We start from the raw sequence: 25902 nt of genomic DNA, 5'->3' as shown, positions 1-25902 counted from the left end.
AAATGTAGATGGAACTTGCTGAAACAGGAAATATGAGAGAAATGGAATTACTATTTATAGGAAAAGCAAATAAATGGAATTACTATTTATAGGAAAAGCAAATAATTCCTTTCTCTTTTCTTCTTTACCCTCCCCAGTCTAACGTTCAAATAACCCATTCTTTAATAATCACTCTTGATAGAAAAATTTTTTCAAACACACAATAATGTAGCAAAGAATATAATGAACAACCCTATATAACCATCACTCAGACCCAATAATTACCAAGACTCTGTCACAGTTGATTCATCATGATAGAGGATTTTAAATCCTTAGATTTAAAGAGCTTTCATTATTGGCCATCTGCTAGGGCTGGAAGTATCTTTGTTACACAAAGGTCTTTAAAAAGTATTTTCATATAAGAAAAGATTACCTATATTTCATTTAAACTTGGCTATATGTTATCTTTTTAAAAATGCCACCATAAATAGAAATAAAGAGAAAAGAGAAGCCCAAATGAAATTATAGAACAAACCATTATTAAAAAAAAAAAATCAAAGCTTTATTTTTGTTTGTATTCCTCACCAGCTCCAGGACTGAACTCCATGATAATAATAGTGCAAAATCCACTGTATTGCCTGAACATAACATGCAGCTTGATCAGCCAGAAAGTCGCTGAAAATAGAAAAGAATATTTTCATTATAATGTTAATTTTTGATGACAGGCCATTTGTCTTTAGAGCATGATATCTGCTGATACACTCTCCCTCACATATGTTTTATATAATGAATGAATAAGCTAAAAATTGTAATCAGAAAAATTCCAAAATTTTATTTAAAACAAATTCCATCCTGTCAGATTAAAGGTTTGGCTTATAGTTTTCCTAAACCGTCTATACTTAAACCTACTGTGCATATTTATTCAGTCAATGTACTATGCCTGTGGTTTAAAGTTTGAGGATTTGCCCAATGAAACTTTATAGAAAGTGGCACTACACCACTGTCCTAAATAGTCAGGGTGTGATGGGAGACAGGGATGGAAAACTTTATCTAGGAGGATGCCTGAGAAAAATCACAGGAAGAAATCAGGAAGATCACAGAATTTTCTTCTTGCTAGAACACACTTTGAAAAATGCTATATACACTGAACAACATTCCATCTAAACCTTTCTTTCTCAAAGACTATCATTTAAGGTAAAATACATATACACACACCCACACACCCAGACCCACACACAAGAGACTTGGGCTAAAGCCAAAAAGTAGCCATAAATCTGTTACTGGCTGTTACCAAAATTCAGGTAGAGATGGCATTTAGAAATTCCAGATACCAATATTTCTGGGAGGTACACTTTTGAAAATGAAACATATTAATCTTTCTTTAAAAATATTTTCTCATTATTGAAAATCTAGGTAATGAAGAAAAGCATTTTTGTCACCTTACAGCAATCACTATTACATTTTGGTGTGTTTCTTTTCAGTCTTTTTTCTATGCCCGGGTTGGTTGGTTTTTTATGTTTAATAATAATGACAGTATACTGTATACATGATTTTGTCTGCTTTTGAAATTTGTGCTTAATAATACACTATAAGTATCCTTCCAAATTGTTAGGAACTTTTTATAAGTACCAGTTTAGCAGTTCTACAGATTCTGAAGACAGTGTTATGGCAAGATGGTGACTATGATACAGGGGAAGTAGACATGATTATGAGGACACATAGATCATTTCTAATTTTGTACTATTATAAAAAAAACTGCAATAAACACCTTTGTGTATAAGGATCTTCTGTGTTTAAACTTATATTTTTAAGATAGATTAATAATTAGAATTATTGAGTTAAAGGGATAAATATTTTAAAGACTTTTGTCTTTAAATATGTACTTTCCATAATAATTTTACCAATTTATATTTTCACCAGTAATTAGGAAAGGATACTACCATCACTCTGGACCAACACTGAATGTAACAATTTTAAAAGATTTGCTTATTTGTTAGGCAAACAAATGGTACCATATTTTCATAAGTCTGTATTTTAATATATAAAAGGGAAGGGAAATAGAAGAGTTGTTAGCTATCAAATTAAGAATTTAGTGCCAATAGCTGGTATTACAGCACTACATAACTAATCAAGGAAACAGAAGGATTAAGGAATAAAAGACTAAAGCATAACTATTCAAATATTTTATTTCTCAAGTCCCAGAAGTCTTACATGCTAATGGTACTTGACAAAGCTTCAAATGAGCTGGTGACTTGTACTAGAATTCCTATACCTCTAGTTCCTGGAGGTCAGTATGAATAAAGACCAGAAATACTATGTCTAGACTAGACTAGAAGACAGTCTAAGAGTATATAAAGCACTGTCTGAAAGCTTGGGTCTACCTCTGGGCTGACTCTAGAAAAGATCTAATACTTAGTGATTTATTATATTAAAAAAAAGTAAAAATTATAGTATAGAAAATATCTAAGTATAATATCTAAGCATGTAAAAGGGTACGTAGCATTTCACGAAACTCTTATCTCACTTATATAGAAGCAGTCTCATCCAATGGTTAAGAGTATTAACTGGGGGCACCTAAGCTCAGTCAGTCAGTACAGCATGTGGCTCTTGATCTTGAGGTCGTGAGTTTGAGCCCTAGGTTGGGTGCAGAGATAACTTAAAAAAATAAATAGACTTAAAAAAAGAGAGAGGGAGAGGGAGGGAGAGAGAGAGAGAGAGAGAGAGAGAGAGGAAGAGAGTATTGACTCGGGAGCCAGACTGCCTATGTTCAAATTCTGGCTCTGCCACTCACTATGTCACCTTGGGCAAGTCACTTAAGCCTCTTGAATCCTTGGGGCACCTGGCTGGCTCAGTTGGTAGAGCATGCAGACTCTTGATCTTGGGGTTGTAAGTTCGGGCCCCATGTTGGATGTAGAGATTACTTAAAAATAAAATCTTAAAAAAGAAAATGAATCCACTTAAAAAAAAAAAAAAGCCTCTCCATTCCTTAATTTCTTCTATTGTAAAGTAGTAATAATTTATTTATCTTAAAGAATCGTTGTGAGAATTAAATAAGTCAATATTTTAAAAATGCTTAGAATAGCACTTGGTACGCACTTTATAAGCTTTCGTTAATTAAGTAAAATACAAACACATGTAGTTCATTCTGTGGGCTGCAGTTTAAAAACGTGTGAAAGCTACCATTCTAGAGGTCAAGTTCTTAAGAAACTTTTGGGGTAGGTATTAACTTGGGGCTGAGCCAGGTAGCTTTTGAGATGAGTTTGATGTGAGTCCAGAAAATGGAAGGGAAAAAAACTAACCATTTTCTACTTACCAACTTTTTACCACAGGGATATAACACATGTCAGTTATCACTTTCTCCAAAACCACAGCAGTTGAAAGGCTGACATTACAATAATTTATGTAACCAAAAAACTCTCCTCACCCACTACTTAACTATCAAAATCATGCTGTTTTTTAAAGACATGCAAAATCTAATTTTTTCTATTTTAAAGTGAAGGCATTGGTAAAAACATACTCAGACACTACATCAACTCCCATCTTCGTCATGTAATATGTTCTTTTATATTGTCTAAATTCTGTTTCAAATAGGTCATCATCTTCAGTCTCATCTTCTAAATTATCTGGAAAAAAAGCCAGAAAGATAATGGCTGAAAATTATAAATATTCTGTTTTTCCACCGATACTTTTGACAAATCTATATCAAAGCAGATGCTTATAAACTAACATAGAAATCTGTTCCAACCAATATTATTTTTTAAAGATTTTATTTATTTATTTGACAGAGATAGAGACAGCCAGCGAGAGAGGGAACACAAGCAAGGGGAGTGGGAGAGGAAGAAGCAGGCCCACAGCAGAGGAGCCCGATGTGGGGCCCAATCCCACAACACCGGGATCACGCCCTGAGCCGAAGGCAGACACTCAACCGCTGTGCCACCCAGGCGCCCCCCAACCAATATTATTGAATTAGTATGTACTAAGGAAAGATATAATAATTATCCTGTCAAAAAAATAACATTGAAGACAGAGTTTGTACTCACCCTTGGAAGTTACCACTTCTTCTCCATTTTTGTCTAAAGCAGCCCAACAAATGGCGTTTTCCTGGCCCTACAAATATTATAAATCAATATAAAATTAATGGCAAGATGTATTTCAAAGTAAGACAACTGAACAGGGAGATTTAAAAAATACTAAAAAGAACGGAATGATCCTTAAGTGACAACACAGTAAAAGTTCATTCAAAAGATAATCCTCAAATACTATGTAAATGTTTTTGGTTTTATATCACTTGTTTTCTAAATCTTTTATTACGTAGAAGAACTTGACGTTCAGGCCTCTCAAAAATATGTAATAGGTAATTCTCACCTATTGTGTTAACATCATCTATTCATTTATAATTGAATCCAATGATCACAAATATTACATATTTTCTGTATCTCTGGATTCCATCATTCTTATAACTGTTTTGTATTTTCCACTTCTAAATTTTTCTCTCAAGCAACTCATCTACTTTTCTATAGTTCTCCCATCTCATCACATTCTTCATATCCTGCCCATCTGTTTTTCCTCCCTTGTGATCTCAACTTTTCTCTCTTCTATTTTCTGATTGCCTATCTACTGCCAGTGACTCTCATTAGTTCTTCCTACTCCCTTATTTCCATTTCCCTTTGTTCATCCAAACTAGGGCCTCTGCTAACTTCCTGTGCTTGGGCTCTTCCTCTAGTTCCTCTCATTTTGCCAGTGTCTCTAACGGTAACTACATATGCCTGAAGACTTGTGAAGCTTAAGGACTGGGCTGAGATGGGTGGAGCCAGGAATTACTGACGTGTAAGTTTTGTGAGTAAAGTACAGATTCCCAAAAAGCTGCTGAGCCTATTTCCTTAAGAGAAAAAACCCAGTAGAATGCAAACCGACTGCTCCTAAGTTTCACTGAGAAAAATCTAATCAATTAGAAGGACTACACTAGAGAAAATCAGGATAGATGCCCTTCGTGGAGCATGAGTTACTAGCCTTGAACCTAAATAGAACCAGTATAGCAAGGAGAGTGCAGGATACTCCTCAATTTTATCATAACCCAATAATAGGCTGAGGAAAATTTCAGAAGAGGTTTATTTTCCAAGCTAACACATATGACATTCTTTAGAGCTTATTAGTGATGTTTTATAGGGTATTAACATATTCTAACTGATCCTATTATTTATTTATTTATTGAGCACCTAGCATTAGTTATTGTGCTATCATTTACTCTTAAACTAGCCTATTGCTGTTTTGTTTTTTTTTTTAAAGATTTTATTTATTTATTTGACAGAGATAGAGACAGCCAGCGAGAGAGGGAACACAAGCAGGGGGAGTGGGAGAGGAAGAAGCAGGCTCATAGTGGAGGAGCCTAATGTGGGGCTCGATCCCATAACGCCAGGATCACGCCCTGAGCCGAAAGCAGACGCTTAACCGCTGTGCCACCCAGGCGCCCCATTGCTGTTTTTTATATATGTTTTTATATATAAATTATTTCTAGAGAAGAATCATTGATCTAGTTGATATCTCAATATTAAATGCTATAAATACCCACATTTTACAAAAGGAAACTAATTTTTTGGGCTCTTATATTTAGAAGTTTTTCTACACTTATTAATAGGATGGATGAACAAAAAAAACACAGTGTTCTTCCTCAAGGGTAAAAATAAGAAGTTGATTTTTAAAGATCAGATTTAAATGACAAGATCTAATAGAGAAGAAACCAAAAAAAAATGTTTTTAATGTTCAATAGGAGAAAATAAGAAATGAAAATGAAATGAGGAAAACCTAAAAAACATAAGAAGGAAAATGAGGAACAAGGAATATCAGTTTTACCTTTAAAGCTAAAAAAATGAAAGGACACCTAAAAAAATGGACACCTTTGATTTTTTCTTTTCCTTGTAGTTCTTGGCTTCTTCTGCTGCAACACCTGCTGCTTCATTGAGGTACTTGTTACCAACTTTGCTTTCAAACCACTTTAGGTCCACAAAAACTTCACTGAAGTGTTCCCGATCAAACTGTACAAAAATATTTAAATTCACTTAAAAATAATTTAAGTATGTCTGGAAGAATACCAACCAAACTTTTAAAAGTTGCTACTTCTGAGGAATAGGAAATCAAAGAATGTTACTTTTTTATGCACATGGGGACCTCATCTACTAGTCTGAAAATTAAAAATAAAAAGCAAATAAAAATACATTTAGGTGAAATTATACAGAATGATCAATTGTAGTAGAAGTACCAAAAATTTTTCTTCTGACATTATGTAATTGGTTTCTGACTATTTATAGCTACCCTGGGACAAGAAAATAAAAATATCTAGTTACTTACATCCGATAGTTTCACAAGGTATTTCTCAAATCGAGGTAAGTTGAGATGCCCACTTTCATTAATATAACCTAAAAGGAACAAAATCTAAATTTGTACTAAAAGCTGACACTATTTTTTCTAAACAATTCTACAAAATTCTTTTTACAAAATGTTGAATGTTGGCACTCTACTAATCAAGAAAAAACAGTGTTGGGCTATATAACTGACTCTAGTTTCTATGAACTTGATGTTACTATAATATAAAATATGTAACAACTAAAGCAAAATAAAAGAAATTCCAGGTTCACATAATAATCCTCCCACATTTCCAACATCTGGTAATAGTTAAATATGTTCTACAATCTATCCAGATTATTAATATGTTAACTTGAGAAGGACTAATGCCCTGCCTGCTATTCTGTTGTTTTATTCAGCATTCACCACTGTTTATCAATTTCTCATTTTAATTAAAAATTTTTTCCCTATTAAATATTCTGATACCTATCCATTCAGAAAAATGAACTTCTATGCTTTAATATGAAAGGAGCTAAGTGAAATCAACAACTTCTGCCGGCTTTCTTAAACAATCAAAGGCAGAGATTAGTCAGATATCAATAAATGAGGCTGCTTAACTCTCGTCATTTTTTTTGCTTGTGAACCACTGAAAATTACAACCCCAGAGCGTGGTGCCTAAGACCAAAAGAAACCCCCCATTTTTTTTCCCTACTGTAGTTGTACATGCAATAATCTAATAAACTGAGTGAAATTTTTAGGGTTAGCTGAGTGCTAAATTAAAGTAGCCTCCAATGAATATTAAACTTTTCTTACCACCAAGTTCTGGCAGGATGTTAATATATGTTCCATAAAGAAGAGGCAGTGCATCATGATTAATATGTAAATGAGGTAGATGAGGGATAAAATCATTGCCAACAAGAAATCCCATCAAAATCCAATCATCTATTATCCTTTCAATATCATATTTAAAAGTGATCTTGTCCTATAGCAAAATGGAGAAAAAATCAAATCGTATGGAAATTCCTAGTAACACATCTTTGGTCCACAGCTATGTTAATACTTACTTTCAATACTGAAAACTCATAGTCAATATACTCTCTCATTAAAGACAAGTGTAGGAGGTGAAATGTGGTTTCTTCTGGTGCGCATACCCTGTAATTAGACAATCAACAGAGAATTAATTATATCTTTAAGGTTAAAGTTTTAAAAATGCAGCAATGCTTAAAATAAAACTTATCATTAGAAGATAATTAATTCTTGTAATCCAGGCATGTAATTTATATGAAAGCTGCAGGGTAGTGTAAAGATAAAAATATAATTATAATAGATATAACATAAAGTTCAAAATAATTGATCTGCATTATGCTTTCTGTGAAAGATTCTCAGAATTAAGAAAGCCTAAATAAGATAAAACAGATATAAGAAACCAGTGGGATCTGGCCCATTTAAGGTTGGCTACCAGCAGAAAGCATACAGGTAAGTGAGTATACATACTTTTCTGCCTACTGCAGTACAGTCTAAGGCTTCAATGGTGAGGCACCATCACTTCCTTTCTCTTATCTTTCCCTGGCTTGGTTTAGGGGTCTCTATTCCTAGCTATTGGCCAATATTCCAAGTTTAACCAGAAGTAAGAATATAAACTGACAATAGTATTTTAAAAGGAATATAAATCCATGAGTAAGTGGATTTAGCCCAGGAATACAAGGATGGCTCAACATAAGAAAATAAATCAACGTAATAGATCACATTGATAAACAAAGGAAAAAACACCATACAATCAACTAGCAAAGAAAACATTTGTCAAATTCAATACCCTTCCATGATAAAAGTACTCAGCCAATTAGGGATAGAAGGGAACTTCCTTAATAAAAAAAGGGGAATTTATGAAAAATCCACATCTAATATATTGATGGAGTAGAGGACAGAAAGCTTTCCTCCTAAGATCAGGAACAAGACAAGGAAGCCCATTTTTACTATCGCTATTCAGCAACATTGTAATTGAAGTCCTCGCCAGGGAAATTAGGCAAACAAAGAAATAAGAGGTATAAAAACTGAAAAAGAAGAAAACTATCTCTATTTACAGATGCCATGATTCCATATGCAGGAAATACCATAGAATCCACAAAAAGCTACTAGAGCCAAAAAATGAATTCAGTATAACTGCAGGAAGCAAGATCAACACACAAAAATCAGCTGTGTTTCTATATACCAGCAACAAATAACCCAAAAAAGAAATTAAGAAACAATTCCATTTTGGGGCGCCTGGGTGGCACAGCGGTTAAGCATCTGCCTTCGGCTCAGGGCGTGATCCCGGCGTTCTGGGATCGAGCCCCACATCAGGCTCCTCCGCTATGAGCCTGCTTCTTCCTCTCCCACTCCCTCTGCTTGTGTTCCCTCTCTCGCTGGCTGTCTCTATCTCTGTCGAATAAATAAATAAAATCTTTAAAAAAAAAAAAAAAAAAAAAGAAACAATTCCATTTAGAATACCATCCAAAAAAATAAAACACTTAGGAAAAAACTTGACCAAGGAGGCAACAACAACAACAAAAACAACAAAAAAAAACCACCAAGAAATAACCCAGAGGCAAAAAACTGAACTTATAGATGCAGAAAATAGATGGTTCCTAGAGGTGGGGGAGTGAGGGTTGGGCAAAATGGGTGAAGGTGGCCAAAAGGTGGAAACTTTCCGTTATAAGATAAATAAGTCCTGGAGATACAATTAATGTACAGTATGGTGACTACATTAATTTTTTTAATAAAAAGAAAAACAAGAAAAAAAAGCTGGCAAAGACTTATACACTAAAACTACAAAACGCCGCTTATAAAAATTAAAGACGACATAATGAATGGAAAAACATTCTGTATTAATGGATTGGAAGACTTATCAAGCTGTAAAAAGTACCCAAAAGAATCTACAGATTCAATGCCATCCCAATCAAAATCCCAATGTTTTCCACAAAAACAAAAAAGTCCATCCTAAGAATTTTTAATCTCATGAGACCACAAATAGCCAAAACAATCCTAAAAAAGGAGAACGAAGTTGGAGGTCTCACCCTTTCTGATTTCAAAACTTAACTACAAAGCTTCAGTAATCAAAATACTGTGGTACTGGCATAAAGACAACCATAAAGATCAACTGAATAGAATACAGAGACCAGAAATAAACCCTTACATATATGGTCAAGCAATTTTTGACCAAGATGCCAAGACCATTCAATGGGGAAAAGATATTCTTTTCAAAAAATGGTTTTGGGAAAACTGGATATTCACATGCAAAGAATGAAGTTGACCCTTATCCTACACTATATATGGTAATTAACAACATGGATCAAAGACTAAGTGTAATGGCTAAAACTACAAAACTCTTAAAATGGGAAAAAGCTTTTTGACACTGGATTTGGCGATTTCTTGGATATTATACTATAAGTACAAGCAATAAAAGAAAAAAATAGATTGGACATTGCCGTAATTAAAAAACAAATTTTGTGCATCAAATGACACTATCAGGTAACTGTGGAAAGGAAGAAAATCTTTACAGATCATTTTTCTGTTAGATGATTACTATTCTTCATTAAATTGCTGTTCTTTCTTCTCACATATATGCAATGTGATTTACCTTTGTGTCTTTTTGCCACCAAACCGGACCTCTTCTCTTAAAAGAGAGAAATGTGCCTCGTGACTTGTTAATCCAAGCATAATCTGTTGAAAAACGATTAAAAAATGTTTCTATTCTCTAATTTTGTATTGTATCAGGTTCATAGAAACAACCAAATTAAAAAAAGTCTATATAGAAAAACACACACTTATTTAATAAAAACAATTTATCAGCACATTAAATGTACAAATATCAAAATGTGATCCACTTATTGGTTAAGAATGGGGTAAATGAGTGTGTTTTTCTAAGAAAAAATGTTTACCTTAGACTCACATGACCTTTATAACTGTCACTCTGCCCACACCACACCCCCCCCATCCCCAAAACCTTCTCTTGGTTTTCACATCTTTCCATTTACCAGAGGGAGTGGATAAGAAATTAGAAACTGCAGCTCTTCCATTACAGACGAATGTAGTATGGTTCTAGAGGATAGAATGCCTCTCGTATGTGAAAATTCAAAAAAACTGGAAAAGGGCATTTTCATTTAATTTTCACATATTCAAATGCCCAAAGTAAGTCAGATAGTCTAGTGAGACATATCAACCAATTGCAACATATATTGTTTATTTTATTTCAATCCTGATTCAAACAAAACAAGATGAAATATTTATGAAGCAATCAGGGAAATGAGAATACTAAATGGTTATTTGTATATTAAACAGTGATTGTTAATTTTTTTTATGTAGGATAATAGCATTATGGTTATTTTTTTTAAAACAACCCTTCTCCTTTAGAGAAACATTCATAGATTAAGTGATACAATGTCTGAAATATACTGCAAGAGTCAATGGGAGCAGGAGAAAGGAGACAGATGGTTAGGAATAAGAAAATGAAAATTATTAAATATTTAAGGTGGATTATTTAAACGTGAAAATTATTTAATGTGGCTAAAGGACATAGGAAGGTTCACTACATTGTCTTCTCTACTTTGTTTATGTTTGAAAATTTCCATAATAAAAAGTTAGAAGAAAAAAAGCATAGTAAAGTTATTTGGGTCATTGAGTTATCAGATCAGGTATTATTAAAAGTTATATATCAAGCATAAGGGAAAAAACACCCTCTACCCTGATCTTGGCAGAGTATTCATAGCACTAGATCAGTCAAGTATGAAGACTACAGAGACCTGTTGATCATAAACTATAGCAAAAGAGTTCATTTTGCAATTGTTTTAGAACCTTGCTAATGGCAGAAGTAGCAATCCTTATTTTGTCTCCAATATTTGTTTCCACAGCCAGACAGTTTCTTATGTAAGTCTCTTAAGTATCTAACTACAATGGCATAAGGTTATAATAACAATAAACATTGTACCTACCAAGTCAGCATCTAAACCATAAAGACAATGTCTGGTGTTTGGATCATGATCTGGCTTTGCTTTCTCGGATCTGATAAATTCCATGATTTTATGCTCTCCTTCTCCGGGAGTCTAAATATATGTTTAAAAAAAAATGTGGTAATAATGCTATGCTTTAGAATATTAAATTTTTAAAAAATCTCTTTAAATAAAAAAAGATAATAACCTCATGGCCTGAGAAGTAGATGGTAACTCCTTGCCACGACTTATCTGTAGAAATTTTCATATTTACAAAATACTTCAGATGTTCATGTAACCTGGCCATGAATTCAGTCCCTATAAATAAAAAGTTTCAAAAAGTTTACAATCTGAGAGAGACATAAAAAGAGTGAGTTCCCAGGGACAACATGAAATTGGATCTGAGTGTCCAGGAAAATAGTTAGGTGTAAGATCTCTAAAGACCCCTCATGCTTATCTTGAAAAGCAAGTAATTTTGTACCTTTCTTTAGCAAATATTACAACTGATTCTCATTTCACTGCTTACCCTAAAATGAAGTTAATGTCACATAGGTTAAGTCAAGAAATGTTACTATTGCCTCAAACTATGCTTTAAGATTTTTTTTCTCAAAGTAAAGGATTATAATTATGTTAGACAAAGCTCTAATAAGTACAGAGTATGTTGCTGCATACAAAGTTAAATTAAACTTAGAATACTCATAAATTCATTAAAGTCATAGAATTTTTAATTGCCTTTAAGAAGTACAATAGTAAGTGCTCTAGACTAGGAGAATGGGTTTCTTATCTTGAATACAACAGCTAGCTACATGAACATGGGTGAGCCACAACCTCATTGGGTCAGTTTTCACAGAAATAAATGGTGGGAGTAGGACGGATCTTGTAAGATCCTTCTAGGTTTGCGGTTCTGTGCATCTGGGAAAGTCCTGTCCATACTGCTCTTGTCAACATCTATAAATCCCTAGAGTGGGTCTTCACAGGACCGCTTATAATCAAGGTGACCAAAACATCTCCTGAAGAGACACAACTGGGAAAACAGCAATTGGGATTTTAAGGACAAAATGAGTAGAGGCTAGAAAAAAAATTAAAAATTTTACATTTACATTTAAATCTCTCAGAATTTGGGGTGCCTGGCTGGCTCAGTAGGTTAAGTAAGTGTCTGCCTTATGCTCAGGTCATGATTCTGAGGTCCTGAGATCAAGATCGATGTCAGAACCCATGTCCTGAGCAGGGAGCCTGCTTTTCCCTCTCCCTCTGCGCACCCCCTCCTCCGTTCATGCTCTCTCTGTGTGTCAGATAAATAAAATCTTGAAAAAAAAATTGATCACTCGGAATTTTTCTCTCAGTGAATTTACCTGGTGTAATACAGTTGGAATCAAATCTGGCCTCTGTAGGAAGAGTTTCTCCTTTTTCTAATGCCTTTTTTATTTTGTCTTCTGCCTCCTTTGCTGACCTTAAATGTTAAGTAAAAAAATATCTTAAGGTTTCTGAGAAAAAGTACAGATCTTTACATAAACTGTTATTTAGATGCTTTTGTAACTAAAATACTAATTAATTAATTTTAGGTTCAAAACATAACACAAGTTTTGAAATGATTAAAATTGATAAAGATGAGCCTCAGAATTATTCATTTAAAAAACGGAATTTTTCAGAGAAAGGACTATAGAAGTAGACATTATAACAGTATAAAACCGACACAGAATGTTCCAAATAGTTATAATTCTTTTCTTATTAAGTATAGAGCAAGTCAATCCTACAAAAAACAAGCTCAAAAGTTGAGCATTAAACATTCATATTATATATACTACACTCTACATTAAATAGTAACATCAAAAAAGTACATTATTAAAATGATTAAGAATATTATATAGAAATAACTGTAAAATTGTAATGGGTATCTTTGGGTTTTCTTATAAAAACATTTAAAATATAAGCCTAATAACATTAATGACATCATTTGCCAAAATCACCTCATTTTTGAGGCAATAGAATTTACTAGAAAGAACATGAGTTTTAGAATCAGACAGACCCAGGTCTGAAATATAGGAATCCCAATTCCTGTTCTGCTTCTGGAACCCAGCTGTGGCACACTGTACGCCATTGGTATGTAAGTTAGGAAGCTCTGCTTTATGTACATTTTCTACAGCCTTGCTACTAACTCTACTGTGCCCTGTGGTATTGTATTTCTATGATAAACTTTTACCAACTTTCTCAACATAACAAAAACTCCGAAGATACCAACTTATAGTTATTTCTCCAATAGAAGCCTTTTTTCCCCTCCTTCCTTCCTCTGATTGAACAAATTCAGTGTTACTATGTGACAAGTTCTGGGACTGTAACAGAAATGATTCCCATTTTCACAGAACTGACACTCTAGTGGGGAGACAGAGAACTTAACAGCCATAGTATTTAATGTAGCTGCAATATAGAGGGTGTTTAGGGCAGGGACAAGGAAAGACTATTAATCTAGGTGGAAGATTACGGTAGCCTAGGCTGAGACACTAGCCGTAAAGACGAAAAGTAAATAACAAATGTAAGACTGGATAAGTAGGATTGGGTGTGGCCAATGAGGAAGAAGTAGTCCACATTACTCTTGTACTTTAGGGTTGAGTAGCTATTTGCACGGTGTTATCATTCACTGAAACAGGAAACAGAAGGAAGGCAGCTTTGAAGTGGACTTCAGTTCTGAACACGTTAAACCTGAAATGTATCTGTGGTATCTAAAAGGAGATATTTAGGAGACATTTGGATATACAGGGGTTCTGGAGAGAGATATCCACCAGGAAGATACATTTGGGAGTCATCAGTATAGACATGGTAATTAAAACCACTGGACAAAGGATCACTCAGGACAAAGGATAGAACCTTAAGAAAAATCAATATGGGGTGTGTGGTTTCAATAGTAGAAGAGCTCTCAATATTCAGTAGTTTTGTAGGTGCTGAGAAGCAAACTGTAGGGCAGATCTACCAGGTACCCTGGGGTTCTGGAGTTAACAGATACAGTGGTGGCTTCTTGATTGCTGAATTATAACTAAAGTGATGTATTTTTGGGGCCAATAGTTCAGGTAGTACCTTCTTAATCCCTGGATCATAACTAAAGGAATAAATTCCTGGAACAACCTGTTCTGGTGGGGCCTCTGAACTCCTCAACTTCTTGAATGTTGTAGTAATAATGCCACTGGTGGATCAGTTCTGTGGTGCTGTTCTGAAATCATTCTTCAAGACTCAGCTAAATTTCCATCCTTTGACTCTTACAATGATTTTTATAAGCACCTAATTCTTTGTATTATATTCCCTTCTGCTTAAAATAGGTAGGCTTCTATTTCTGCAACTGAACAATGACTGATACAGTGGGCTTATATAATCCTTTCTTAACACTAGACTTTCTAGCCCAGTAGCTCCCCCAAACTAGTTTAACAAATACCAGGGGAGTCTGGTAAAAATAGCGTCCCAATTTTTGAAATTCAAATTAATTAAGTCTGGGTGGTACTTGAGGATCTGAATTTTTGTAAGAGATTCCTTGTCTTTAAAGATTTCACAGTTGTTCAAATATCTTCAGTCTTTTCTCTTTTGATATTTAAATCACTACTTTTTAGCATTCTCTTCTCATTCTCACTGCTAGCCTTCTCTAAGGTACCCTCCCACCTTCCCTGATGATTTCCATATTCGATTCATAGGTGGCCTTTCCAATCCTCTACCTGCTGTTGTGATGAAAAGATTCATTATCCTAACAATTCAACAAACACACTGGACTCAGAGTCTTCCCATCAATTCTAACAACCGTCTTACTTTACTTATCCTACTCATAAATAAAGACACAGCATGATCTCATTGTTTTTTAAAACTATTCCACAAGCCCAGGATTTTGACTTTAAAACTCTATGTGCCTCTTCTCATCCTGTTACTTTTCCTACTATTCAACTCACACACACTGGGGATGATAATATCTCAAGTATCTTAACTCAGCTCTCTTCTCTTACTCCATCAACCACCTTCTAGTCTCACTTGCCTTTCTCTCCAATTTGGACCCATGTTCAGTCAGAGTCAGCATCTAGCCCAGGGTCTGGGCATTCAACAAATGTTTGTTGAATTAAACTGTCAAGGTTTCCAATAGAACAATCTCTCATTTCAACCTGTAGTTGTCTAGTTCCAGACAGACTACGAGAGGAGCTTTCTCTACTACAGTTGACCCTTGAAAAACACAGGTTTGAACTGAACATGTACATCCACTTGTACATGGATTTTTTTTTGATAAATACAGTATTGTACTGTAAATCTATCTTCTTTTCCTTATGATTTTCTTAATAACATTTTCTTTTCTCTAAGCTTACTTTATTATAAGAATACAGTAATATAATACATACAACATACAAAGTATGTGTTTATTGTTTAGGTTATTGCCAAGGCTTCCAGTCAACAGCAGGTTATTAGTTAAGATTTTGGGGAGTTGAGTTAAATGTGAATTTTTGACTGTCTAGGGGGATTGGGGTCCCTTACCACCGCATTGTTCAAGGGTCAACTGTACTGCTATTTTCTAAATTGCCAAGGAGAAGCTTGAAAACTTATGACAGAGAACAACAGTAACTACACAGTCCAACACATGCTTTGAGAAGGACACCTCACTTGAATTACTAATGCGTTTACTTGATTGATAAAATGTGACATAATCAGTTATTTCCATTCCTGGGGGAATTTAAGCACAAAATTTAACATGAACAGAAGATGCGTGTACTAAGTCATTTATCTTTAAAATAATACATTTTATTAATCTAAATAGTATTCTAAAAGAAACCACAAATGTTTTACCTAAAACGCCTCCCCCGCTGCTGGTTCATTTTTGCTCGAGGAGCCACACCATCAACAGCCATGAAGAACACCTTCCTAGGTTTAATAATGCGAAACAACACCTCCAAGTAGTGAAAAATATCAGTAAAGATTTTATCATCTGAAATTCTGAAGTGAACATCATCATCATTAGGATGTGAACACTGATGTATGATTCCATTCATATCCAGGTACAAGTTGTCAAATTCAGGAATCTAAGACGTAAAGAAAAATGATCAAGATCGTTACTAAAATTAACAATGGATATTCAAGCAGGTGGGAAAAGCAGCTGATAAAAAACAGGATATAGAGGCATTCTTATTATATAAAAACTGAGAAAATAATCACAGTTGAATAAAGAAAGTAAAGAAAAAATGAACAGGAGAAATTGCTAAGATGGAGACATATTATATGGCTATATAATGCACCAACAGTTTGATCAAATTTACTGTCAGAAAATTATCTACCTATTTAACATAAGATAACCTGGGAAAATACCAAATGAAGTGCTTGGTTCATTTCGTACTCAAACTATTAGATTGATACCAACTTCTTAAAGCCTCAATTTCCCCTACAAATGGGTAACATAAGGCCCATTTAAAAGGCTCTTTGTACATGGTCATTAAAAGATTTTACAAATAATTTAAAGCCTTAGTGTGTATTTGGTTTCACTGAAACAGAGTCACTGATTTGGTCGTATTAATTTAGAAAGCTTAGATTATGCCAAGAAATTTAGGACATTTTGAAAACGGATTTGTTTTTGACATATGGATGAAAAATTTCCTAAACTTTGGCTAACAGGTGTCTACTTTTATAAATAACAGGTGTCTATTTTTATAAAAAGACTTTCATGGCTCTTCCTTTCATTGATCTTTCCTTTACTTAAATGTTTACGAGCAAGTAAGGGGAACACTACTGAAACAAATATACACTAACAAGGAAATGAAGTGGGCACAACTTAATAGTTATAATATCTAAAGTATTTAAAGAATTTGAGTAGTCTGTTTTACATACTAACTAAAGCATTTTGAATTTTCAGACATAAAAACATAATGAATTTTTCTTGTATAAACTTAATGAGAGCCATCTCTGAAACACTTCAAGTTTTACCATATGTACAGAAATGAGACGTTTTCCTCTTACTGAGAAAATGGCATGCCTTTGAGTTTGTGAAGTGAAAAGTTTTGGCCATTGAATCAATGAACACCATAAAAACATATCGACAAAATCTCATTTATATGGGATTATACCAGGCACCACATTAAAAAAAATGTAAATATCCTTACTGAGTAATAGGCTCAAATGACATGACAATTGTGATCATGAGGTTTTAAAAGTATATTCAAGATTTACCGTTTGCTTCAAAAAATCTGAAAACCTCAATCAAAATCTCTAGGTGAGAACTTTACAAAACGATCCCAAAGTTTCCCTAGGAGAATAAACACGCAAAAAAGAATATTAAAAAAGAAAAGTAAATGAAGGAAATCTGTTTTATATGATATTAAACATTCTAAAGGTTTGACTGAACAAAGTAGTTTAGAAATAGTTCAAGTGTGGGGTGCCTGGATGGCTCAGTCTACAAGTGTCTGCCTCTGGCTCAGGTCATGATGGGATCAAGCCCTACATCGGGCTCTCTGCTCAGCGGGGAGCCTACTTCTCCCTCTCCCTCTGCCCTGTTTGTACGCACCCTCCATCTCTCTCTCTCTCTCTGTCAAGTAAATTCATAAAATCTTAAAAAAAAAAGTAGTAGTTCAGGGGCGACTGGGTGACGCAGTTGTTAAGCGTCTGCCTTCGGCTCAGGGCGTGATCCCGGCGTTCTGGGATCGAGCCCCACATCAGGCTCCTCCGTTAGGAGCCTGCTTCTCCCTCTTCCATTCCCCCTGCTTGTGTTCCCTCTCTTGCTGGCTGTCTCTGTCAAATAAATAAATAAAATCTTAAAAAAAAAAAAAAAGAAGTAGTTCAAGTGTATACAGAAATTTAGTACATAAGAGGCATTTCAAACCAGTGAAAGGGATGGGGCACTTGCTAACTATCTGGAAATAAAACACAACTGTATCTCATCTTATAACACAATAAATTCTAGAAAGATTAAAAGTTTTAATGTGAGAAATATAAGTAAAAACTTAGATACAAACACTTTGGTAATTTTAGGGCGGGGAAAGCCAAAAATCATAAACCAAACAAATGATGAAGTGGGCCATCTGTATTTTTTACATCTATAGAGTTAAAAAAAAATAAGTGTCAAAAACAAGTTTAAATCGAAAATGACAAAATGCAGGGAAATGCTTGCAAATTAGGATAAAGTCAACATTCCCAATATACAAAAAAAACCTCAAATAAAAGAAAAAGAGCAAATTTTAAAAGTAAGCATGGAAAATGCACAGCAATTCAAAAAAGAAGAGCCACAAAGTCTGATATACATATGAAAAGATGTTCAACATCCCCAAATTTCAAATTAAAATAATATATCATTTTTCTCATCATGTTAGCAAAGATTAGAAAAAAATGATATTACCCAGTTATTGGTAAGGTTTTGGGGAAATAGATATTTCATATGTTATTAAAAGTAATAGCTGGCATTTATTAAGCACTCATTAGGTGCCAAACACTGGGCCAAACATATTCATTGTCTCACTAAATTATGATAACTTTAAAAGAAAAATATTTAGATTCTCCATTCTACAGAAGAGGAAAATCCCAGAGACAGAAAAGAGAGAAAGAGATGGCATTTAAACCCGGTAGTCTGGATGGGAATATAAATTAGTGTAACTAATATGAAAGTATATATCAAAATCTGAAGCATGCACATCTTTGACCCACAATTTCTTTCCTTTTCTTTTTTTTTTTAAAGATTTTATTTATTGAAAGAGAGAGAGAGAGAACCAGCAGGGGGAACAGCAGGGAGAGGGAGAGGGAGAAGCAGGCTCCCCACTGAGCAGGGAGCCAGATGCTCTGCTCAATCTTAGGACCTGAGATCATGACCTGAGCTGAAGACAGATGCTTAACTGACTGAGCCCCCCAGGTGCCCCCAGGATTTCTATTGGAAATTTATTCTGAGACATAATCAGAAATGTGCACAAAGACGTAAGCACAAGAATATTAACGGCAGTACCATTTAGGAAAGGTAAAAAATGAAATCAAAATGCCTAATAATAGAAAACTGATGATGGTACATCCACACAATGGAATACTACACTGTAATTACAAATTTTGATATACATTCATATTTGACATTTGATAACATGTATAATACAGACAGTCAAATGACAAAAGCAGGCTATAATAGCAGGCATATTATTATCCCATTTATAGAAAATATTTATCTACATGTGTATTTGCATATAAAGCTTAGGAGTATACAGAAACAAGATGCTACTGGTAGTTAACCCTTGATGATGGAATTTCAGTTGTTTTCCTCCTTTGGACAATATAACAGCTTTTACATCTCTCTGCATTATATTAATTTTTATATAATGAGCACATACCTTCATAATCTGAAAAAAAACTATAATTATCTTTTTAGAAAAGAAATTTAAAAAATTCTCTTAGGTTTCAGATTAGTAAGAAAAATACAGAATGATTAACCATTGACTAATTCAGTGAAGAAAATGAGAACATGCAATAGAATCTTGCTCCTTCACAAACACATAATACTGGGGGAAAAAGAGAGAGAGAGAGACGCAAACTGAGAAACAGACTCTTTAAATAGAGAATTGAGGATTGCTGGAGGGGACGTGGGCGGGAGGATGGGTTAAACAGGGGAAGGGGATTAAGGAGGGTACATATTATGATGAGTACTGGGTGTTGTATGTAAGTGACAAATCACTAAATTCTACACCCGAAATTAATATTACACTGTTTTGTTAACTGGAATTTAAATAAAAACGGGGGAAAAAACCCCAAAGACAATACTGAATTATTACATCTGTAAAATAGAAGTTTTGATGTTATTTTATACTTTCACCTCTCCTCAACCCCCATATCTAATTAGTCACTTAGGTTTTGTTTTTTAAATTTAACTTCCAAAACAGTCTGTAGAATCCTACCCTCCTAGCCATTCCCATTGTGTTAGGAAATTTCATTATTTTCTCCATCCCCCGATTTCCTGGCTTAGTTCAAGCCCTTAGTTTTCCAACTAGACTGCTTGATTTTTTTCTCTCCCACCACTCTGTGGTTAGCCATTTTTCTTTTTTTTTTTTTAATTCTATTACTGTTTTCATAATATTTTTTTAAAGCCATTTTTCTAATACATAATCTGATCATGTTGCTTCCATACTTAAATCCATACGATACTATAAACCTTTAATACCATAAAAGGTTCTGTATGATTTGGCTGTTACCTGTTCCACCAATTTCATATTCTTTCCTGTTTGCACATACAGCTACAAGCTAACTACACACAGTACATTACTTAGAGAGCCATAAATGCACTGGGGTGTTCCAAACCATAAATGCACTGGGGTGTTCCAAATCTGGTGACTTAACAGATGCTGCTACTACTTCCTGAAATGCTTTTCTTTCCTTTATGCTCTTTCTTCTACTGATCTTTCAGATTTTGACTCAGCTTCCAAGATCAGGTATCTTTGGAAGCTCTCCTGTACTTAACCCAAGGGGAAATGATGCTCCTTTCTCTATGTCATATCTTATTTGTTTTTGTGTTCTCAATGCATACGAGAATGCCGGGCACATATGTTACATGCTCTATACATTTTTGTTGAATGCTTAAGTGTAATGTCTGTCCTTTCCTACTAAATTGTGAGTTCCTCAAAGCAAGGTCTCTGATTTGAGGAACTCACAGTTAGCAGAAAAGGACATTACACTTAAGTATTTGGTTTAGAACTCTTGGCACACTACCTGACACAAACCAGCAAATTAAAAAATTTAATAATAAATAGTGAAGCTCTCCCTTTTTTCAATATGATAGCACATGTAGGCTATAACACTTTGAATATGCATTCACACTGCTTTAAATTGGGGTTAGGTATTAACATTTTAGTGTCTAATTTTCTCAAAACAGTACTTTTGTTTTGTTAGTATAACTTTGTATCCTACTTAGTGCTGCTGCAAAATGCCTTTTTCATAAGACAGTATATATTTGACTGTTTAAGAGAGCTGCTGGCAATTCTTTTGTCCCAGTTCTTTAATCCTATTTATCTTAAACAATCCCAAGATTTTGTTGCTTCAATTTATCTTTTAATATGCATGTTTTTTAAATTTATTTTTTAGAGAGGGGGGAAGAGGCAGAGGGAGACAGAGAATCCTAGGCAGGCTTCATGCCCAGGACAGAGCTCAATCTCACAACCTTGAGATCATGACCCGAGCCCAAATCAAGAGTCGGACGCTTAACCAACTGAGCCACCCAGGCGCTCCTTTAATATGCATGTTTTAAAACACACTAAATATACTATGCATATTTTAATATGCAATGCTTTTACATACTATTCATTCTTTATGTTATATAATATGCTATAATTAATAAATTCATTCATTCAATAAATATTTACTGAAGACCTATTATGTACCACAGAAGTAGAGATGAAGTTGTAACGAGGGAATATATATCTGATGAAAACTTAACCTTTACAAAACAAAGGTCATACAACTAAGATTATAAACTCTTAGAGCACATGCAGTTCTCTTTGTGATTACAATCTAGTACAGTGCTACCATAATAGCTAAGATATGGGGCACCAGGTGGCTCAGTCAGTTAAGTGTCCAAGTCTTGATTTCAGCTCAGGTCATGATCTCAAGGTTGTGAGATCGAGCCCCAAGCCACCCTGGGCATGGAGCCTGCTTAGGATTCTCTCTCTCATTCTTCCCCTCCTTGCTGGTAAGCACTCTCTCTCTAAAAATAATAATAATTACAGGTAAGATCTGTTAAGCACTTGCCAGGTACTTTACATGCTTTACAGGTGACCCTCGAACAACACAGGTTTGAACTGCATGGGTCCACTTACATGTGGATTTTTTTTTTCAATAAATACAGTATAGTACTATAAATGTATTTTCTATTTTCCTGTGATTTTCTTAACATGTTCTTTTCTCTAGCTTACTTTACTGTAAGAATACAATACACAATACATATAACATAAAAAAATATATGTTAATTAACTGTTTATGTTATCAGAAAGGCTTCCAGTCAACACTAGGCTATTAGTAGTTAAATTTTGGGCGAGTCAAAGTTATACTTGGATTTTTTACTACCTGGGGGCTGGGGGAGGGGTTGGTGCTCCTAATCCCCACATTTTCAAGAGTCAACCGTATGTGCATTCACATATTTAATCACAGCAGTCCTAATATTATCTCCATTTTGTAGCTGACACAACTAAGTCACAAAAAGATTGAGTTACTCACCCATAAGTGTGAAGTAAGTGTTGGGGCTAAATTTGAAACCAAGCAGAACTGCTCTAGAGCAGTATTTCTTAATCTTTCTTTCACTGTTGTCCCACTTCCAGGTAGCTCTTTAGCCTTGTTTTTTTCCTAATCATCACCCTCCAACGGAATTTTAATACCACAGCTATACTGTATCTGTTTATGCACTGTGGCACTTTAATATGTAAACCTCCACTCTCTCAACAACTTTGGCCCCCTTGGGAGCGATATTGTTCCCATTTATAACCCATACTCTTATGCCTGCAATTTTTAAGCCGTGGTAAAATATACATAAAAATTTGCCATCTTAACCATTTTTAAGTGTACAGTTCAATAGTGTTAAGTGCATTAGCATTGTCATTCCAACGCCTGCACTTTTAAAGCCAATCTTCTATGCATTTTGCTACAAATGGCACAGGAGGAAATACAAGCTAATATTTCCATTTTAAAGTGTTTGTTCTTGTATAAGGAGCATATCTGTTTTATCTGCCTCAGAATGATGCCTTGGCAAGTCAGTTATGAGGGTTCATAGGAGGCCAACTACTCCTGCCCTTTAAAACCTCTTAGTTACAAATACTGCTATATAATTGCCCTACATAGTCTGTTAGTGAATATTCTGCAGTTCTCCAGTTCTCAGGTCCATCAAATATCGCCCCATTGCTTCCTTTTTCTTCTTGCAGGGATGCTAACACCAACTGGGTCTAGAGGCTATTGGTAGTTTGTCCCCACTTACTTGTATTTGGGGGTTCATAGGGATACAATGTTACATGGTTTTGTCATAAATGTTCTGTGGATTTCAAACTTTGCTATCTAGTTGTTCCTCTTTTTTTTTTTTTTTTAAGATTTTTATTTATTTGTCAGAGAGAGAGACAGCACAAGCAGGGGGAGTGGCAGGCAGAGGGAGAAGCAGGCTCCTCACTGGGCAAGGAGCCCAAGGCAGGGCTGGATCCCAGGACCCTTGGATCGTGACCTGAGCCAAAGGTAGACACTTAACCGATTGAGCCACCCAGGCATCCCTAGTTGTTCTGTTTTTACGTGAAGATACAAAGAGACCAAAAATGATGCTGTTGTCTTTACCACCACCATCTTCCCACAATTCTCCTCCCAATCTCTTCCTTCCAGGACTAGCTTTTGAATCACTGTGACTTAATTAGGTTCACTGTCTTTTAAATACTGCTTAAGCGGGTAGCTGGTAACCCTTCATAACATTTGCTCTCTGTTGTCGTGGTCATTGTTAACTACAAGGATCAAACATTTTTGAAAGATACCATTTTGATAAGCCAAGTTTTAAACCTATCCTTCTAAACCTACTATAAGACTGCCTTAAAGAGATTCTTTTTGTTCTTCAGTAAAAAATTCCTCAGGAAGGTGAGAAGCCAAGACAGTTTCACCAAACCAAATTCTGCACCAGAGAGTACAGAATAAAAATATTAATGAACAAGTTATATGTTATCAAGTCAATCCGAATAACAATCATATTTTTTCACTCTGGAAATATAGTGACTGATACATGGCAGGCACTCAGACTTTTGTTGAATGAATGACCCAGGAAAAGCCAAAGTTTGCTATCTCCATTTCTGAAATGTACTAGTAATTCTTTAACCCTCTTCTCTGGAAAGAAATAACCCCTGGAAAGAAATATCTCTCTAAATCTGACTCAACCCATGTTTCAAATAAATGAAAAATAAACGATTGTTTTGGAATTTTTTGTAAGCTTTTTTTCATTTACCAAATCTGACTGGGATCCAACAACAAAGCATCCCTTCTGGAAGTTTAACCGTATCTTCATGCTATAGTACTTTTTAAAAGATTAAGCCATAATTTAAGATAACAGCATGATGGTGTTGGCTAGATTTCCCCCACTTATAAAATGTTACACATCAAAACTGATTCATTAGCTATACAAATATCAAAAACTGATTTTCCTGTAAAATAGAAAATGAGCAAGAGATCTACCAAAATAACTAAATGTGACAAACACTAACTTATCACTCAAAGTCTAGTTTAACTAATAGATAACTGGTTACTATTTCTTTCCACAGTTCCAATATATAAACATTTTCGGAATCCACACGAAAACTTGCACTGGGAATTATTACATGCCGGATTACAAACCAGATATTATTATTACTAGTATTAGTGCTCTAGCAATCCATTTCTCTTTCTCTTCCCCTCTCTCTGTCATACACGCACACTCGCACACTGAAGTCTCCAAATAACTGCCCCTGTCCGTCCAAGTGTATTTTTGTTTCTTTTGGAACGCGGTATTCGTACAACCTTTGAGATAATCGCAAAAGAGGAAAAAAGGTATCATAAATATGAACCATCAGCTATGTCAAAAAGTCCAGGCGTTGGGGGTGGGGTGGGATGCAGGTCCTGATAAGGGAAAGTAAACAAGGTGACTCAACTGCGGAGGCACTTATTATTGTTCGTACGTGGGTCTGTTGCTTTCCGGGGGGGATGGGGAGACTTAGAACACCCGCTCCGGCTTTGCTGCCTCTCTAAGGGAAGACGCAGCTCCCTGGGCAGAAAAGGAAAGAACTCACTAAAACGTTCCTCCCCAGGACTTTATTTCGGAATGGCGGAAGGCCCGGCTTCGCAGCAGAGCTGTCAGAACTGCCGTGATCCCCGCGGCTCTGCCCACAGAAACGAAACCTACGTCTTCGCCTCCATTCAGATCATCAGGATATTCTCAAACCTTCTCCTCCCCTCCCTTCACCGTTCATCTGGCAGATGACGAGCAGAAAGAGGAGGCTGGGGAGCCCTGTCCCAGGGTGGAGGGAGGGCCGCGGGGCCCCGGGTTCTCGGCCTGCTAAGCCGCTGCCCCCCGCTCACCCACCTGATGCTCTTTCACCACTTCACTGAGGCAGGGATACCGCTCCGAGATCCATCGGTAAAACTTGGGGACTCCCATTTCGACCGTCAAAGCTAATTCCAGTCAGGGCCAAACCGAAACCAAACGCCCCGCCGGGGCCTAAGCCGCTGCCTCCGGCCGTCGCTCCGCGGATGACAACACACAGCCCGCCCGACCATAGAGAGCACTCGCCGGGCCTAGAGCGGCCGTTTCGAGGCCGCAGCCCCGGGGCGGGGCTCTAATCCCGGCTCTAACTCGCCACCGCCGAGCTCTCTGGCGGTTACGTTTAAGAGCACGGCGGCGTGTTGATGCGTTAAATTTAGTTCTGGAAGTGCCGGTTGACAAAGCTCTGCTTTGTAAGTAGACGTGGGAGTGGTGTGAAAACCTCACGAGTCCGCTGAAAGAGTTTTGGAACACTGGTATTTGTCCTGACTGCTTCTGTGTCCTGGGATTACTAATCTCAGTATTTTTCAACACAGATTTGGAAAGATCTGGTGATTTATTTGGTTTAGTTTATTTTGTTTGGGGAGGGGAAGGCTTTTTCCGGGGGAATATAACCCTATATCAAAACTT

At 35.6% G+C, this 25902-nt stretch overlaps 1 protein-coding gene across 5 annotated transcripts in view; it reads right to left on the bottom strand.

Moving 5' to 3' along the window:
- The window catches only part of XRN1 (5'-3' exoribonuclease 1), a 107131-nt gene extending 81239 nt beyond the window's left edge, over window positions 1–25892 (bottom strand). For 4 of the 5 annotated variants that reach the window (XM_008707732.2, XM_008707741.2, XM_040636715.1 and 1 more), the window contains exons 1-13: window positions 25315–25892; window positions 16086–16318; window positions 12635–12732; window positions 11491–11600; window positions 11286–11396; window positions 9935–10017; window positions 7383–7470; window positions 7132–7300; window positions 6325–6392; window positions 5874–6011; window positions 4020–4086; window positions 3497–3602; window positions 565–654 (exon numbers count right to left, since the gene is read on the bottom strand). In XM_008707732.2, the coding sequence (XP_008705954.2) occupies window positions 565–654; window positions 3497–3602; window positions 4020–4086; window positions 5874–6011; window positions 6325–6392; window positions 7132–7300; window positions 7383–7470; window positions 9935–10017; window positions 11286–11396; window positions 11491–11600; window positions 12635–12732; window positions 16086–16318; window positions 25315–25389 (1436 nt within the window). In that variant the 5' untranslated portion in view covers window positions 25390–25892. Of the gene's footprint in view, window positions 1–564; window positions 655–3496; window positions 3603–4019; window positions 4087–5873; window positions 6012–6324; window positions 6393–7131; window positions 7301–7382; window positions 7471–9934; window positions 10018–11285; window positions 11397–11490; window positions 11601–12634; window positions 12733–16085; window positions 16319–25314 lie in introns of those variants that run through there. The other variant, XM_040636716.1, reaches the window with a different exon arrangement.
- Window positions 25893–25902: the final 10 nt, after the last annotated feature.

This window comes from Ursus maritimus, unplaced genomic scaffold (genome assembly GCF_017311325.1).
Source record: "Ursus maritimus isolate PB19 unplaced genomic scaffold, ASM1731132v1 scaffold_20, whole genome shotgun sequence".
Lineage (NCBI taxonomy): Eukaryota > Metazoa > Chordata > Mammalia > Carnivora > Ursidae > Ursus > Ursus maritimus.
Note: the sequence above shows the minus strand (reverse complement) of the source record. Positions and strands in the feature narration are given on the sequence as shown.